This window comes from Carcharodon carcharias, chromosome 22 (assembly GCF_017639515.1).
Source record: "Carcharodon carcharias isolate sCarCar2 chromosome 22, sCarCar2.pri, whole genome shotgun sequence".
Taxonomy (NCBI): domain Eukaryota; kingdom Metazoa; phylum Chordata; class Chondrichthyes; order Lamniformes; family Lamnidae; genus Carcharodon; species Carcharodon carcharias.
In genome coordinates this window covers 51309359-51328779 of record NC_054488.1, presented here as the reverse complement: position 1 = coordinate 51328779, position 19421 = coordinate 51309359, and the positions used below count along the sequence as shown (strand labels likewise).

General features: G+C 41.4%; 1 protein-coding gene across 1 annotated transcript in view; it reads right to left on the bottom strand.

Moving 5' to 3' along the window:
• The window catches only part of LOC121293673 (dynein heavy chain 17, axonemal-like), a 729083-nt gene extending 712507 nt beyond the window's left edge, over window positions 1–16576 (bottom strand). The window contains exons 1-2 of the mRNA XM_041216840.1: window positions 16208–16576; window positions 5433–5626 (exon numbers count right to left, since the gene is read on the bottom strand). Of these exons, the coding sequence (XP_041072774.1) occupies window positions 5433–5626; window positions 16208–16576 (563 nt within the window). The remainder of the gene's footprint in view (window positions 1–5432; window positions 5627–16207) is intronic.
• Between the last annotated feature and the right edge of the window lie 2845 nt (window positions 16577–19421).

The window sequence follows — 19421 nt, the reverse complement described above, 5'->3', positions numbered from 1 at the left end:
AGAGATGGCTGAAGGTCTGTAACTCTTTGCTATGGGCATGTGAAGCAATGGTGTACTGTTGACAGCTGAGTCAATGAGAAACTGTGTGGAAGAAAGATTGAATGCATATGGTGTCCTAGGGAAGAGGAACATGGCAAGGAGAGTTTGAAACCCTGGAGGTGAATCCTTGTAGAAGACATCTGAGAGAAAGCGTTGTTTGGGAGAAGATTCCAAAGCAGGCTCTTCAAGAGTGGAGATTGGAAGCCCTCATGTGGAAGACAGAGTTCAATGAGACCGGTTGGTTCATGGTGTAATAAGCATCGGGAGGAATTGAGGAGACATTCATTGCATCTGTTTGGGGCGGCATCTGTCACTTGGTTTCAGAGTGTGATGTGTCTGACGACGGGTCGTCTATTGGTTTACATAGACTGTGTATTTACTGTGACATTAGAGTATAAGATAGCTTTTATAACTTGTGAAATAAATGTTTTATTCTTTTGTTAAAAGTTCATCAGCTGATTCCTGTGACTGTTCAGTAGCCACTCTCCAAGCTTCTAAACCAAAATTAAAAGTTAGGATCTATCAAGCCGGGTTCCAACCTGGGATCAGACTTGTCCAGTAGTAACATCAGCTGGGATCATTACAATACAAACATAAGGGATGTAAGCCTTCACTTCCAGGAAGAACATGGCGGATCCCACTGAAAAGGAAAACCCGAGTCCACTCTATGAATGAGCGAAGTGAATATTCCCTCTGGAAGGAGAGGGATAAGCTCATGGTATCCAGCCAAGGAAGATAGATTGTTGACAAAGAAAAATACAGCAGTAAGGAGTACAAAAAGCAAACCAGATGTTCACACCCAAGTATTTCAAGTACCAAGGACTACAACTTAAACTCCAGACTAACAAAGTCAGCCCAAAGCCCTGTAAACTCAGGCACTTAGGGGGAGAAGGGGTAGCATGTAAATATTACATTAAATAAATTTGGGTAAAGACCTGGTGGGGAGGTACGTTTTTAGGGTGTTCGGGACTGCAAGGGTTAATGTGAGACTGGAGAAACAATACCACACACGTTATGATGTAGAGAGTCACATGGGAGAAGTGGAGTAGAGTAGTGTCTGGTAGAAGTCGGCATGAAGGTAGCACCTAGTCAGGAATGTATCCTATATATATGTATATAGTTATGTGTTATTAATAAACAAGTTGTTCAACCATACAAGCTCCTAGACCTCTTTGTGAGACATTATACAATTTTACAACAATGACCTCTAGTTATTTTACCCATTCTCCAGCGGGATCAATTTCTTTTTATCTACTTTATCAAATCCTCCCAAGATTCTGACCCTGTTTCTGTTTGTAAGCTTCTTGCACTAATTCATGGGCATTGAGAACAGCAGTTTTCACTGTATCATAGTCACCAAACTGTTCATCTGAAAGAGATGAGTACCCCTCCAAAGCTTTTCCTACAAATAAACTCTGCAGCAATAGAGTCCAAGGGCAGAATTTTTCCCCTGTTGGAGGTGGGGGGGCGGGGAAGTTCGGGAGCAGGCGTGCCTCCAATCAGCGCCTCTAATTGGGGGCACACCGCCATTTTACATTGGCAAGCCAATTCAGGCCCACTCAACGTGACATCCTCCAGGAAGCACTATGCGCTCCCTGTGCAGGCAAGGGAGGGGGATTCCCTCAGCAGAGAGTGCGCTCTTTCGCACTCATCTCCCTGAGGCTAAGTGCTGCTTCAGGGAGATCGGTGCCAAATTTACAAATGGTAAATGTAGAGAAATAAAATTTCCCTGACATGTCCCTCACATGAGTTGGGACAAGTCCATCACTTTTAATTAAACTTTTATTACATTTTTAAAAACCTACATGAAACCTCATCCCACCCATGGATGAGGTTTCATGCTTTTTCTGAATCCCGCGGGCTCCCGGCCTGCCCGCCAACCTTAAGGTTGGACGGGCAGGTCCATTAACTGGTTGAATTATTTTTTAAATGGCCTCAATTGGCCATTGACAGGTCGGCGGGTGCACCGCTGATTCAGCCCCTGCCGACCTGAAAATTGAAATGACGCGGGGTGACATCAGGAGTTCCTTCCAATGTCATCCCGCGTCATTTTACACGTCAGTGAGCAGGCTCCCCTCCCCCCCCACCACTTGCCGACTTCAATATCCTGCCCCAATTTTCTCAAGGCCAACACAGCTTTGTGGGAATTTTCTCAAATTACACAAAATACATTTTAACTCATTCCTCATTGAATTTAGACACAAAGCAAATATTCTTAGGCAAATCAAAACCAGGAGTTAATTCTGATTCATCCTCAACTTTACCACCCTTACCCCTACCGTACCCCCCACCTCACCCCTCTGCCATTTGGGTAATCTAATCTTTTCTGTCCAGGTCAAATTTGCTCATTTCCTTTTCTCTTGCTCTTTGAAATTTTAATTCAAATTTCTGTATTTACCTTTTTCCTCAAATTCAAGTTTTTGGATGTCTCTTCTAATTCAAGTTGCTTCATTTGTAATTGAGGTCTATCTAACTTTTCTTGAGTGTGATTGGGATCACCCTTTTCCTCCTCAAGTTTAAGTACTGAGCCAATTTTTCAACAATTTCTGCCTGCTTTTAGCTCCTACTTTCAAGTCAAGCCCTAATTTTTCTGCCCCACTCTTCAAATTAATTTTTGTTAACTGTTGCAATGCATTAACAGTCAAGTCTTCTCCTTCCAAAAACACCTGAGCACTGAAAGTAGCCAAGTTGACTTTTCACTGAATACAGCAAAAGTCAACATGACATCAGGTTTGCTTAAATTCTGGAATATTCCAGTGTACCCAATTTACAGTCTTTGGGTTTTATACCACAAGAGTGTCTGTTGCCCCATTGAGACTGATAGTGTTTTAAACAGATGAAATTTCCCTCAACCAATGAAAAGAACCCAAAAGACAATTGCTATTTTAACCAACTATAATCGCCATAGATCAAATATTAATTAACAGAAAACGAATACATCAAACTAAAGAAAAGGAACTTTTGCATTAACTAACAAATGCAACCAAAATATGCCTGATAAAACCCTCTTACTGTACACCACACTTCTGCAATAATGTAACATTAAAGGGACAGTTCCAAAATCGCCCCCAGCAGAGGTTCACTCCTCCCCATCACGCCAGGTCAAAGCTTCCAATGTCCTTCTACAATCTTTCCACCCCACCCAAGTTTTCACCGGCAAGGCACAACTCACCGGCTGCCCATTCCTTGAATTTCAAGAGCCCAATCTGTTTTGTTCCCTTTCTTTTAAACAGAAACCAAACTCTTAAAAGCATCCTGCCTGGTTGTTAACACAAAACAGTTCTCCCAGCTTTTCCAGAGCAATAGTTTCTTTTTTCCCACATCTCAACCACAGCTATCCTTTTTCTGTAGGATACTGTGAACGATGTTAAAACTTCCACTTGACACTTCAATGATCTTTTTGAGTTTTTCTCCTCATGGTAACCAGATCATAAGGGCATTTCTCCAAACTAAGGTGTTTATCAGGACTTTACCCTTCCCCCTTTTCAGGACACTGTTTTATGTTAAGCTAAAGGGAACATTTTAAAGTATAGTTGTCTTGTAAAATTCAGTATTCATGACAACTCCTTAAAAACCTACCGTTTAACCAAGCTTTTGGTCATCTGATTTAAAATTCCCTTATTGGGCTCAGTGTCATATCTTATTTTATTATGCTCCTGTGAAACATTTTGGGATGTTTCATTGCCTTAAAGGTGCTATATAACTTGTTGTTGTTCTCCTCAGGACTGAAGTGCCTTATCCCTAGTGAAATCCTGATAAACCTTCTCTGTACCCCTTTTTTGAAGAATGGTGCCTTCCTTACTCAGTGGGCATTTTTTCTAAATGGAACAGTATCCCAGTTGAGGTGATTTTATTTACAAATAGATGGAAGTTGAATGAAAGAGGAAACATTTGTTTTCAGAGCTAAACAGGACTAGGTAGAATGACAAATCATCGTGCAACTATAGCTGCATGCCTTGATTTTCATTATAGGTACTGAAAATGTATTTTAAATTGCGATTTAGGTTTGACAAAAGATTCCTAACTGATGCCAGAAACCTCTGAAGCTGACTGCAAGGAAAACTGTGATTGTAAAGGGACATTATTATCTAACAAAAGGAGAACTCCTGGCTAAAGTCTTACATCAACATCAAAGATTTGCCTTGTGATTTTTTTTCCTGTATTGACCTGTGCTTAGTAGAATGTATGAAATGGATAATAATTTTTATAGCTTCAGGTAACACATGAATTTGTCTCAATTTCCACCATATGAAGAAAAAAGAGTAGGCCATTTGGTCCTTCAAGCCTGTTCCACTGCCATTCATTAAGATAATGGCCGATCTTCCACCTCAACTCCACCTTCCCGTACTATATTTTATCCTTTGATTCTTCAAAATTCCTCAATCTCTGTCTTGAATATACTCAATGACTGAGCATTCACAACTTTCTGGAGTACAGAATTCCAAAGATTCACAACCTTTGAAATTTCTCATCTCAGACCTAAATGGCCAACCTCTGTAACCCCTAGTCCTTTGCTTCCAGCCAGGGCAAACAGTCAAACACCTTAAAAATTCTATATGTTTCAACAAGATCACTACATATTCTTCTAAATTCTAGAGAATGGGGCTGAGTTTATTCAATCCCTTCTCATAGGAACAAACCCCTCAGCCCAGGCATCAGTTTAGTGACACTTCATTGCATTCTCTTTAAAGGCAAGTGTATCTTTCCCTAAGCAAGGAGACCAAAATTATACTAAGTACTCCAGGTTTGATCTCATCAAGGCCCTATGCAGTTGTAGTAAGACTTCTTTACTTTATACCTAATCCTTTTATAAGAAAGCCAAACATATCATTTGCTTTACTAATTGCTTCCGGTACCTGCATGTTAACTTTCCGTGGTTCATACGCAAGGATAGCGAAGATCTTCTGCACACCAGCATTTCCCAGTTCCTCACCATTCAAAAATTATTCTGTTTTAATATTTTTCCTTATAGAATGAACAACTTCACACTTCACTACATTAGATTTGATCTGCCATGTTCTTTCCCACTCACTTAATATGTCCATCTCTTTACAGCCTCTTAATGTCTTCACAGCTTATTTTCTCACATAACTGTATCATCAGCAAACTTTGATGCCTTACACTCAGATCTCTCCTTTAAGTCATTGATACAGATTGTAACCAGCTGAGGCCCAAATGTTGATCAAAGCAAGTCACCTTGAAACCCTCAGGTATCTTTTAGCATCACATCAAGACAGCAAGAAGAGAGTTCAGATCAGATCATATGCTTGTGTTCCCTACACAGGGAATAATTGATGCTACAGTCAGATGAAATAATAAATACTTCTACACTTTTGAGAAAATATAACGGAAAAAGCAGTAGCAAATATTAGTAAGCTTTTGTGCCATCATACCTATCTGACTCCTCATCTGAATTTTCCAGATCATCTGCACTTTTTGGAAGAGCAAGAAGTGCTTTCCCTTTTAGTTGTCCACCAAATATGAACACATCATTTTTAAGTTGTTGGGCATGTTTCACTACATCTTCTGATACCACTTGAGGCCATTTAGTCATATTATCAGTGTTTGTGAAAAGTGTGCACACCACCTAGAAGACAAGAATCATGTTGAGTTTTGAAGAATTTACAATCACACAAACATGAAAACTATTAAATACATTGCGCTACACTTATATAGAGCCTTTTTGTAAACGTTGTTTCATATTCTATCAGTTTATAAAAGGCATTATAGGTGACAAGTACATGAAGTTGTAATTTATACACTTAGAATTTACACTATTTCTCAGAACTAACCAATCCGCCTTCATATTTATAAATGTAGACTGAATTTCATAATTTCAGTTATTAACTCAGATACTTCACAATGGAGAGCAACAATGTGTTATTCTCAAAAAAAAATTATGCTAGACAATACTTAGATAAAAAATAAGTAGTAAATCACTCTCAACAATATGTTACCACAAAACTAGCATTTAATCATTCAGGAAAAGATTACCTACTTAGAAGGTACTCTGCATACTTTGAATTACAGGTATTGAAGTGAGTCACTTTTGAAAACAATTGCCTATTAAAATCATGAACAGGTAGCCTCCATTTAGGGAGCTTTCAAAATGGCAGACGGGACCTGGATCCAGAAGTCCTGCCCCTATTTCCAGCAGATCCCATTTGTACTACATGGGGAAAGGGGGTGTGGCATGAAGCACACAAGCATGAATTACGAATCGGCCGGATCATCTAAACTGAATCTGATTTTTGCTCCAGGATCAGCCTCAACCTGCAGCATGTGTTCCACGGCTTTATAGTAGAGACGTAAATGCTCTTGAACAGTGGAATAAGGTATGTAGAAATGACAAGCTGTCAAATTATTTAAATTCCTTGCCCTTTAAAATTAAAAAAAACTGCCTGTCTGTGTCTGTGAGATTAAAAAAACAATTGGTTCTAGCAGTTTCAATAAATGTTTGTTGACATAGCCCTAAATGCTATAATTATAGCATTATTACTGCGTGACTGCTTCCACTGCCTTTCATTATCACAATGGATGGGGTTGGGGCCTGTAAGTTCATAGTGTGATTAACAGATCCTAGACATTCTTAAAGGATTAGCTGTCTTTGATGTGGGGTTATGAATATGTATTTGATTTTATAAGGAATTAAGTACTTGAGGGTATTTAAGTGTATTTATTGGGTTTTTTATGAATGAGAGTATGTTTTTTAATAGTGAAGCCTGTAATAGGTAGTTAGAACTTTATTTTATTGAAACTCAGCATAGCTTCACATGGTCTGCCCATGGTGGATACTGAGTGTAACAGGGCTAAGACCTCACACTATATTTTATAAAATATATGTATCCTCATGGCTAATTTCTAATATTTTAAAACTAGACAATGACTTTTTAAAATGGCTGAAACTGTGTCTGGCTGTGACCCTTGAAGAATAAGAGCTATTTGGCAGTATCGTAGAAACTTGCGCCTCATTATCTCTGAAGAGGTACTAACAACCATTGTGGGCTACAGAAACCAAATTCAAAGGGATTTATACAAAAGGCAATCTACATTGCTTAAGCCAGGCCTGGCCATCCAGAGCTGATTCATCTGCTGGAACAAAGAACCCTGCAACCTCCCATTAAGACTTAATGGTTGGTACATTGGAACATTAACAATCTCAGGAACCCAAACAAAGCGGAGAGGTGGGAGTCACGTGACGTGACCCCCCCCCCCCCTCGTAATATTGCCTTGTGGAGCTGCAAAGCTCAGTCTGCCATTTTTCCATCTACCAAGTAGCACAGAAAAAGGACTCTTGCCAGGTTTTAATGCCTGGCCCCATACATACTATTTCTATTGGAACTTCTGTGCCATCGCTTACAAGACGGATTCATTTCTGCATGCCAATCTTCTCGTGGAAGTTAACTCTATGGGAAAAGTAGACTATCAGCATCAGTTCAGCCTGCCAACCCATGTGATGGAATACACCATTGGATTTTTGATTCTGGACCCTGGACACATATGAAATAATAATTCTTTACTCTACGGTCTTTGCCTCTAAATCTTTCTTTCTCTATTCCTCTTTACTGTATGAATGCACAGGGGGCTTCATAGCAGCCCCCTATCCTGCGTTTTGAGCGTGTACAAATAAACTAACTCTGAGCTCATCCTATCTTGAGTTTGCTGGGAGGCTATTAATATAAATCGGATCACACTGAAACCAAGGGGTTGGGAAATATGCCACCATTTATAAACGGGAAAGCAAATCAAAAACACTTTTCTGTTTACCAGCAGGTGGTGAGAGGAGAAATCAGGGCTGTTAAAATTAAACTCCCTCTTGTCCATTACACTGGGTGAGTTGGCATGGAGTATGCAAAGGCAAATGGGTGGTGGGCATGGGTTGACACTAAGTTGGCATAGGGCTATAAGGAGTCATTGGAATGAGCGAGGGTCATGAGTTGGCATAGAGGCCATAAGGGACCATTGGGGATGGGTGAGGGGCATGGGTTGGCTTGACGGGGCATGGGGAGTGGATGGGGGTAAGAGGTAAAGGGCCTAATATTTAACAAAACAACTGGGATCAAGTCCAAGAAACCAAGGTGGACCATTTAACCAACCCATCTCAGCATCTGGCAAGCCCCTGTAGCCACCTTCAATCTGCGCCCAGAAGTGGCAGACCCAGCTGTATCACATACCTGCCCTCCCAGTACAAAAATTGCATCATTCGGGGCATTTGTTTCCCAACCCGGCTGCACCGAGCCTGGAAATTTCCTAACTCAAGCTACCCACATCAATGGTAAAAATCTGAACCACTGTTTTGTGTGTGTGTGTATGTCTCTCTCTCTCACACACACACAAAGACAGAGAGCGTGAATATGAAAGACAGAGATAGAGATAGAGAGATTGAGTGTATAAGGCACAGAGGCCTCGGCCTGGAATTTCACTCCCGAGGCACAGAGTCAGGAAATTTTCCAGTCTGTTCATCCACCTCAGGAAAATGTGCCCCAAATGACGGGGTCTTTGTTCTGGGGGTTGGGGGGGGGGGGGGGCGGGTGTGGTTGCTGGAGTCAAGCCCACAGCCCATTGACGCAAATCGGACAAAGCACAGGGTCTGATTAAAGGGTCTGTCTTGGTTCTCTGGGACTGTGTCCCGCTTTTGTTCAATATTAGGTCCTCTCGCCCTCACCCCTCACAGCCTACCCATTCCCCATGCCCCATCCATGTCCCTTCATCCACCCCCAATTGCTCCCCTACCATCCATGTCAACTCATGGCCCCCCACTCATTCTCTTGGACCCTTATAGCCCCTATACCAACTTAGTGCCAACTCATGGCAACCTATGCTTCCCTACTGAGCATGCTTTCCCTTACACCCTCCATGCCAACTTACCCACTATCCACTATGGGCAGGTGTGTGATAGGATGGAAGGCAGAAGAGATTAAATGGTAAAAGGATTGATGGTACAAGGCCAAAGGTTACTATCTGAAATTGTTGAACTTAAATGTTAAATCTGGAATATTCAACAATTTCAAATCATAACCTCTGGTCCCATTAGTTTCCTCTGCCTTTGCTGTTTTGGTTTCCTCTGCCTTTGCTATTTTGGTTTCCTCTGCCTTTGCTATTTTGGTTTCCTCTGCCTTTGCTGTTTTGGTTTCCTCTCTTGCTTTTTTTCTTCTCTTTCTTTTTGCTTCTGGATGGCATCTGAGCATGTCTCTGCTATTCACACCTACTCTAGACACATAATCTATTTCTTTACTGGTCTTATTTCCAATCCCTTTAATCTTGCACCATTAGCCCTATTTCATTTAATCTCTTCTACTTTGCATCCTATCACAGACTTCTTTTGCTTTGATTTCCACCCTCCCCCTCTTTCACTTGTTTAAAACCTATTACATCTCCTACTTTGCCTAGTTCTAATGGGAGATTATCGACCTGACATGTTAAGTCTGTTTCATATCACCCACAAATTTTGAAATTGTGCCCTGTAAACCAAGGTCTAGGTCATTAATATATAGGAAGAGCAAGGGTCCCAATACTGACCCCCCCACCTTGGGAACTCTAGTACAAACTTTCCGCCAGCCCAAAAAAACTATTAACCACTACTTTTTCCAGTCACTCAGCCAATTTTGTATCCACGTTGCTACTGTCCTTTTATTCCCCGACCTATATTTTTGCTCACAAGTCTGTTGTGCAGCACTGTATAAAATACCTTTTGGAAGTCCATGTACATCACATGCCCTCATCAACCCTCTCTCTTACCTCTTCAAAAACCTCCAGCAAGTTAGTTAAACATGATTTTCCCAAATCAATGCTGGCTTTCTTTAACTAACCCGCATTTTTAAAAATTCTTTAATGAGATGTGGATGTCTCTGGCAAGGCCAGCATTTGTTGCCCATCCCTAATTGCCCTTGACCAGAGTAGCTTGCTAGGCCATGGCAGAGGGCAGTTAAGAGTCAACCACATTGCTGTGAGTCTGCAGTCACATGTAGGCCAGGAAGAGTACATTTCAGTTTCTCTCAATCAGGAACTGTCTCAAAAAAAACAAAGTTTTGTCGCATGCACTCCCCCGCATCCCTCACCACCTCCCCCTCAACTCCCGACCCTCACCTTGGGTCATGCAAACAGCAGATTTCATCACAAGTTAGTCAAACACAACATGTTCTTAACAAATTCATGCTGGCTCTCATTTTATTAGTCCATACATGCCCAAGTGTTTTTTAATTTTCTGCCAGATTATTGTTTCTAAAAGCTTCACCACCAACATTGAACTGACTGGCCTGTAATTGCCAGGATTTATTCTTCTCCCCTTTTTGAACAAGGGTGTAACATTTGCAATCCTCCAATTCCTCTGGCACTGTCCATGTAGCTAAGGAGAATTGGAAGATTGTGGCTGGTACCTCTGCAATTCTACCCTTATGTGAAAGTGTAGGATGCACCCCTTCCATATTGGGTGATTTATCCATTACTGCTCTGCTTTGTAGGAATTCCCCTTTATCTATTTCCATATCATTCAGTATCCCAACAACTGCAACTTCCCACAGTAGTTTGGCAAAGTTCTCTTTCCTGGTAAACGCTAATGCGAAGTACTCATTTCGTACCTCTGCCATGCTTTCTTCTTGCAATATTATATGTTAATGTGGGTCCTAAACAGCCTCATCGCTCCTCTGTGAATATGCCCATGGTGTTAAATTGTGCCGCATTTCATGCAGGTGGTGGGCATTACCTGGGGATTCATTTCTGCCTAAAGATTTAGGCTGAAATAGCGGTTGTTGGGTTTGCCAGGTGCATGCTTCTAATGTGTAACACTGTAAATAAATGCTGACAAAGGAATGTAAAAATTAGTTCCAGTTCTTTCCTCCACCAACTTCTTTCTGGAACATAACATGATAGCAGAGGACGGTTGCCTGAAGGTGACAGTTGAAAATCGAAAAAAATTTTCAGACAGAAAACTGCAATCCTAGCAGCCTTCTGGAAAATGGGAAAAGTGTAAATTGTGGGTATGATTACTTTCCAATGTTTTCAGGGTATAAAACATAATACCAGTGGAAGAATGAAGTGGATATGTGGACACGGGTTAGGGCCCTACCAACAAGGTATGGCCTCGGCATTTTTGCACCTTACAAGATGTAAAATCTGAAATAACTTGTGAGATAGATGTGCATCAGTCACATAGTGATGAATTTTGGACCTTCTATTACAGTTCTTGAAATCTGCAAGGAAGATTATGGCCCGGATCTTCCGAGGAGCGGCAATCATCATCGGATTGCTGCTCTGCTTGTACCTTCCCCTGTCTCAACGCACTTCTTGTCAGGTCGTCCGAGCCCAGCTGTACCAAAAATGCAGAAGGCTGCATTCCTCCAATGCAACTGTACAGTCTCATGGCATCAGGTCAAATACGGGCAAGGAAACCTGCTGATTACCACATACCACCTTTCCTCAGCTGGTGAATCAGTGCTCCTCCATGTTGAACACCACTTGGAGGAAGTACTGAGGGTGGCAAGGGCACAGGATGTACTCTGGGTGGGGTCTTCAATGCCCATCACCAAAATAGCTCTGTAGTACCACCACTGACGGAGCTGGCCAAGTCCTAAATGACATGGCTGCTAGACTGGGTCTGCAGTAGGTGGTGAGGGAACCAACAAGAGGGAAAAACATACTTCATCTCATCCTCAGCAGCAGAACTGTACTCGAACAAAATCTGTAACCTCATAGCCCAGCATATCCCCCACTCTACCATTACCATCAAGCCAGGGGATCAACCCTGGTTCAGCGAAGAGTGCAGGAGGGCATGCCAGGAGCAGCACCAGGCACTTGTGTATCAAACAGCATAAGCAGCAAGTGATAGACAGAGCTAAACGACCCCACATCAAACAGATCAGATCTAAGCTCTGCAGTCCTGCCACATCCAGTCGTCAATGGCGGTGGACAATTAAACAACTCACTGGAGGAGGAGGCTCCACAAATATCCCCATCTTCAATGATGGAGGAGCCCAGCACATCAGCGCAAAAGACAAGGCTGAAGCATTTGCTACAATCTTCAGCCAGAAGTGCCGAGTGGATGATCCAACTCAGCCTCCTCCAGAGATCCCCAGCATCACAGATGCTGTCTTCAGCCAATTCGATTAACTCCACGTGATATCAAGAAACAGCTGAACCCACTGGATACTGCAAAGACTATGGGCCCTGACAATATTCCAGCAATAGTACTGAAGACTTGTGCTGCAGAACTTACCGTGCCACTAACCAAGCTGTTGCAGTATAACTACAACACTGGTATGTATCTGGCTACGTGAAAAATTGCCCAGGTATGTCCTGTACACAAAAAGCAGGATAAAATCCAACCCGGACAATTACCGCCCCATCAGTAAAATAATGGAAAGGGTCATCAACAGTGCTATCACTTGCTTAGCAATAACCTGCTCACTGACGCCCAGTTTGGGTTTCGCCACGGCCACTCAGCTCCTGACCTCATTACAGCCTTGGTTCAAACATGGACAAAAGAACTGAACTCCCGAGGTGAGGTAAGAGTGACTGCCCTTGACATCAAGGCTGCATTTGACTGAGTGTGGCATCAAGGAGCCCTAGCAAAACTGGAGTCAATGGGAATCAGGGGGAAAATTCTCTGTTAGTTGGAGTCATCCTTAGCACAAATGTAGATGGTTGTGATTGTTGGAGGTCAGTCATCTCAGCTCCAGAACGTCACTGCAGTTCCTCAGGGTAGTGTCCAGTGCCCAACCATCTTCAGCTGCTTCATCAATGACCTTCCTTACATCATAAGGTCAGAAGTGGGGATGTTCGCTGATGATTGCACAATGTTCAGCACTAATCGCGACTCTTCAGGTACTGAAGCAGTCCATATCCAAATGCAGCAAGAACTGGACAATATCCAGGCTTGGGCTGACAAGTGGCACATAACATTCACGCCACACAAGTGCCAGGCAATGGCCATCTCCAACAAGGGAGAATCTAACCATTGCCCCTTGATGTTCAATGGCATTACATCACTGAATCCCCCACTATCAACATCCTGGGGGTTACCGTTGACCAGAAACTGAACTGGACTAGCCATATAAATACTGTGGCCACAAGAGCAGTAACTCATCTCCTAACTCCCCAAAGCCTGTCCACCATCTACAAGGCAGAAGTCAGGAGTGTGATGGAATACTCTCCACTTGCCTGGATGAGTGCAGCACCCACAACACTCAAGAAGCTTGAGATCGTTCATGGGCAAAGCAGCCCGGTTGATTGGCACCACATCCATAAACATTCATTCCGTCCACCATCGATGCACAGTAGAAGCAGTGTGTCCATCTACAAGATGCACTGCAGGAATTCACCAAGCCTCCATCGACAGCATCTTCCAAATCCACGAACAACGCCATCTAGAAGGACAAGGGCAACAGATAGATGGGAACACCAACACCTGGAAGTTCCCCTCCAAGTCACTTACCATCCTGATTTGGAAATATATCGCCATTCCTTCACTGTTCCTGGGTCAAAATCCTGGAGTTCCCTTCCTAATTGTGAGTGTACGTATACCACATGGACTGCAGCAGTTCAAGAAGGCAGCTCACCACCACCTTCTCAAGGGCAACTAGGGGTGGGCAATAAATGCTGGCCCAGCCAGCGAAATCCACAACCCGTGAATGAATAAAAAAAGCACACAGCCCTCACAAGCCTGCTTCACAGTATCCCACAGTAATATTGGAAAAAATTATATTTTTCTTTACACAAGGAATATTAAGCATCTAATCCTCCCCAATTTTGAACCAGGTCTTTGTTATCACCATGATACCATATTGCCCATTTGCACCTGCAGCTCAACAATATTTATCCTATTTGCTCAATATTTGCCTTTAAAAATGTGCTACTTGACTCCTGTGGCTGAGCAACCTTGCGCATATCAAGTTGCTTAAATTGTTCCTCATTTTCCAAGGTTAACCCTTTTAAAGTTATATACTGTACCCAGCTCCAGATTGTTGTTATTATGAATCTGAGATCACATTGAACAATTGAGTGGTCACTCTGCGCAAAGGTATCACAAGTTCCATCTTCTCTGTGTATTCTCTTGGTCACTTATGAATACCAGGTCAAGGTTAGCACTGCTTCTTGTGGTTTCCTTGATATTCTTGGTCACAAAATAGTCATACATTACATTTCCCAATTCTGATTTTAAAACAGTTAGGTTTTCCAAATTTATATTTGGTTAATTGAAGCTGTCGATCAAATATTTTTTTTCTCACATGCCCCTCCTATCTCTTCATAAATCACAATGTTTTCCTTCTTATGCTGACTTGGCTGTCTGTAGAATTCCAAAAATATAGTTTAGTCCTTTTCACGTTAGAGATGTCTAACCTGTTTAGTTCATTATGTACAAGATATAATATAAAATAGATAAGCTAAGCTCAGAGTATTACTTTACAGCTACTGTAAATCCTCACTTAGAAGTCGTGGCTGCATTCCTGAAAATCGTAACTTTAGGTGAAATGACTTTAAGTCACAGGTTCCCAGAGGAATCAATGTTAAAACTAGAGCTAGGTTCCTTTAGCCAGAAAAACCAATGTACATGTTGAAAGATTAGACAGTTAGATTCTTGTTAGGCAAGGGAATCACAAAGGTTATTGGGGTTAGATGGGAATGTGGAAATTGAAACACAAAAAGATCAGCCATGATCTTATTGAATAGTGGAGCAGGCTCGAGGGGCCAAATGGTCTACTCCTGTTCCTATTTCTTATGCTCTTAAATACTCTACCGTGCATGTGCAGTATTGCAAAATCAAACAAATCACTAAATCTAAAATAAATAGTGTACGGTGAGGTACTTTAGGACCTTGCTCAGCAGGAAAAAACATTAGTTGAAATGCTGTATATTACTAAGTGCCTACATTCATAAATAAAATAACCTTTATAAAAAACTAAATTTAAAAATATAGAAATACATTATAAATGCAAATACTGTAAATAAATGTTTAAATAAACTCCAAAACAAAAACAGAATTACCTGGAAAAACTCAGCAGGTCTGGCAGCATCGGCGGAGAAGAAAAGAGCTGACATTTCAAGCGGTTTTTTGTTTTTATCTGTGTTTAAAAAAAACTCATCTACTGTAGTTTTAGATTGACCAGGCTCCATCTAGTGGCGGAAATTGGTTGGTGCTGGTAGCAGCTGAAGTCCCAGGACTAACTGCATTGACCAACTTTTCCCACTAGATTGTGCCCAGGACTTCAGTGCACTTTCATAGCAGGAGCCAGGAAAGAGGCAGCAAGTCCCCAGTGGTGGCAATGGTCATCAGAGACTTTAAAAGTACGAACAGAGGATGGAAACAGGATCCGGCAGGGGGAAGAAGAACTGAACACGAGGACAGGAGTGGATGCAAGGCAAAGAAAAGGCAGGAACCATGCCAGGACGGGAACTGGAGCTAGAGCAGAGTGGAAGGGGAAGCTGAAGTCCCCAGTGGTGGCAACAGACACCGGGGACTTTAAAAGAATGGAGGGCGGCAACAGAAACCTTGGGGAAGATGAACTTCAGGGCTGAGGGCAAAAGCAGAAGCACTGGGCAAAAGATTATGTGATCAGGTGGATCACAGAACAGGAAAACAGGAAGCCTGTGGCAAACAACGTTAGAAGGAAACGTTAAATGAATATATTGACGCTATTAGCAATGTTAACATTAACAAGATTAAGTAAGTCAATGGGACTTACAGCACCCTAGATTGTAGGGCCAGAAAATATGACTGATAATTGGTGGAAGGTAAATTTAAAACAGTACTCAAAGACCAATAAAATATTTTTAAAAGTTGGATGGTATAATACAGCCAAAAGCATTGTGGCAGTTCAAAATATCATTGGATCTTAAGACAGCACAGTTTAAGATACTTGTAGAATAAACTTCAATTATCTGAAAGAAAAGCAAAATACTGTGGATGTTGGAAATCCAACACAATTCAGAAAATGCTGGAAATACTCAGAAGGTCGGGTAGCTTCTGTGGAGAGAAAAACAGCATTAGCATTTCGGGTCATGACCCTTAAGGGTTATCGACTCAAAACATTAACTCTGTTTCTCTCTCCACAGATGCTATCAGACCTGCTGAGTACTTCCATCATTTTATGTTTTTATTTTCAATCATCTGTATGTCTTTTACTCATCCTTAACTTCTCTTACATATATACTGGTCATTTTTCCTCTCACTCACCTCTTCAAGCACTGTTAATAATTGCTCAACCGGCGAATTGCTAATATCACCAATTAATAGCGCCTCTTTAATGTTGTCATTAGTGATACGCACCATCTTCTTTTTCACAAAATAAATTCCCTTAGTTTTAATTGAGGCAGGAAATCCCAAACTTGCAGTTAGGAGTCCTGCATTGTTGATATAGATTACCAGAATCATTATGTCTTCTGAATTGAAGAAGTCCATCAGCAGACGTTTGTTTTCTTCTGTCCCAGAAAACTTTGCCCATTTATCTGGTTTAACACTGAAAAACATCAGGGTTAAGCTCTGCAAAAAGGCCATTCGTGGGTCATCCTCTTGTTCATGAGGTGTTTCCTCCTCTTGTTCCATTGTCCACCTCAAGGCTGTTTCACCAAATTAGAAAAGGTTGTCTTGAAGTTGAGTATTTCCCACTTTCCTACAAAAAAAATGGCACAGTATAAAATAAATAAGGCATTAAAAATGTTATATCTGCAATAAATCTGTAGTCTTCTTTCTACAATACCTTATTTGCTATTATCACATTTCTGTCATTGTGTCAATGTTTTTCCGATTATAAAATCCTCCTTCCATATTTATAAATTGAACTGATATGTATAAATTACGTAATACTATAATTATAGTTTCACCAAGTCACTGCCACATCTTAGTTTTGCATTGAAGGATGCATCACAGAAGGAAATCATTTGCCCATTGTGCTTGTGCCAACTCTTTGAAAAAGTCAGTCATAGAGTTATTACAGTACAGCAGGAGGCCATTCAGCCCATTGAATCCATGATGGATTTCTGTAGAGCAACCTAGTCAGTCCCATTCTCCCACCAGTGCTCTCCCTCACATTTATGTATGTCCCTCACATGCTCAACCAATTTCCTTTTGAAATTACTGATTGGCTCCACTTCCACCACTCTCATGGGCAGCAAGTTCCAACTCATTTTCATTCACCGCATAAAAAATTCTTCCTCACATCACCCTGCATCTCTGGCCCAAATCTTTGTTCCCTAGTCCTTGTACTATCAGCTAGTGGGGACAGTTTCTTTTTGTCTACCATAACTAAGTCTGTCATTAGCTTATGCACCTCTATCAAATCTCCCCTCAATCTCCTTTGCTCCAAGATAAACCCCCACTTCTTCAACCTAATGTTTTTGCTAAGATCCCTTCTTGGAACAATTCCAGTAAATTTCCTCTGCATCATCCTAAGAGCTCTCACATATTTCCTAAAGTGGTGACCTGATCTGGATGCAATACTCTGGTTGTGGCCCAACCAGAGTTTTATAAAACATAACTTTCCAGCTTTTCTACTCAATACTTCTATTTATGAAACCCAAGATCCAATATGGTTTACTAGTTACTCCAACAACACGTCCTGCCACCTTCAAAGATCTATACACATGAATCCCCCATCTCTCTATCCCTGCACACTCTTTGGAACCATGCCATTAAGTCTATATTGTCTCTCCCTATTCCTTCCTCCGAAATGCATCACTTCACACCTCTGTGCATTGAATTCCATCTGCCACATGTCTGCCTATTCTGCTAGCCGATCTATGTCCTGTTGCAGTCAATTGGTATCATCCTCATTGTTTAGCACACCTCCAAGTTTGGCATCAGGTATCCAAATTAGTTCTACTACTCTGTTCATCCCCCATGGCCGACAATTTTTTCCACTTCAAGTATTTATTCAATTCCCTTTTGAAAGTTAATACCGAATCTGTTTCAGCCACTCACCCAGATCATAAGTCGTGAATTGTTTGTTCCTCATGTTATCTATGGTTTTTTTTGCCAATTAGCTTAAATGTGTCCACAGGTTACCAACTTTTCTGCCACTGGAAGAAAAATTCTCATTTACTCTATCGAAACCCTTCATGAATTTGAACACTTCTATCAAATCTCCCTTAACCTTCTCTGCTCTAAGAACAGCCACCCCAGATCCTTCAGTCTCTCTGCATAATTAATGTTGTTCATCTTTGGTTAATGTTGCTCATCTTTGGTGCCATTCTTGTAAATCTTCTGTGTACCCTCTCTAAGGGTTTACTATCATTCTTAAAGTGTGGTGCCTAGAATTAGCCACAATACACTTGCTGGTGCATAACCAAAGTTTTATGAAGGTTTAGCATAACTTCCTTGATTTTGTAACCTTTGCTTACATTAATAAAACCAAGGGTCTTGCATGCCTCTTAACAACCTATCCTGTCACCTTAAAAAACTTCTGTAACTACACCTTCAGATTTCGTGTTGCACTCCTTTAAAATTGTACCAATTAGTTTATAGTGCCTCACACTCGTCTTCCTACCAAAATGATCACTGTACTCTTCCATGTTAAATTTCATCCACAATGGAAAGGTGTTTCTGCTTAGGAATCACCTTTCTGCCTCAAATCCCAAACCGGAGTCTGAACCAATAATTATCAGTAATTCTTTTTGAGCTGACTTAATGTTCAGAAGACAGCAATTTCTCTTTTAATCTGGCCTACCCTGACATTAAATCTGCTTTCTCTTGGAGGATTGCAGTGTGTTAATTGACTTAAGAGTCTCCAGATCAACAAACAAAATCCATGAGCGTCAAATTGTAGTAGTAATAGTACTGGATGGGAACAAGGACCAAAGGTGTGAAATATTATTTTTTGCCATACATTACATAATGGGAGATAACTGCTAGGGGTAATGCCAGATTACAGGGACAAGGGACAAGATAGATGCCTTGTATGAGTTCAAATAGTTGAGTTTAAATATGAGGCCCGAAAATAATTAATTATTGGGACCTCTGTGCCTTTCCCAATCTTGAAGGGTCATGAAATTTCATCAGATACTGGAAGGAAATCCTTGGGGTTTTGAAGGTGCCACTTATTCAAAAGGTGCAAGTCATAATTTTGATGACTTCTTCTCAGCTACTTCACAGTATCAACACTTTTAACATTCATTTCAACATCAGCCTCAGAAAAATTAAAAATTTGTCTTTTTTTTTCCTTCCTCCTTGCAATCTTTGCTAAAACAGCATGCCCCTCTCCTTAACTTGGGTGCAGGCATTTCAATAATTTGTGCCCTCGCTCTGGGTACCCGACCTGCTGCTGATGGGACTCCAGTCCCTTTTTGAGCCCTACAATCAATTTCTGACCGGGTTAGCACATCTTGGATTTGGCTGGGCTGAGAGCCGGGCGCGCCAGGAATCCGTCGGCGCAACGGGGACCCCGGAATTGAGG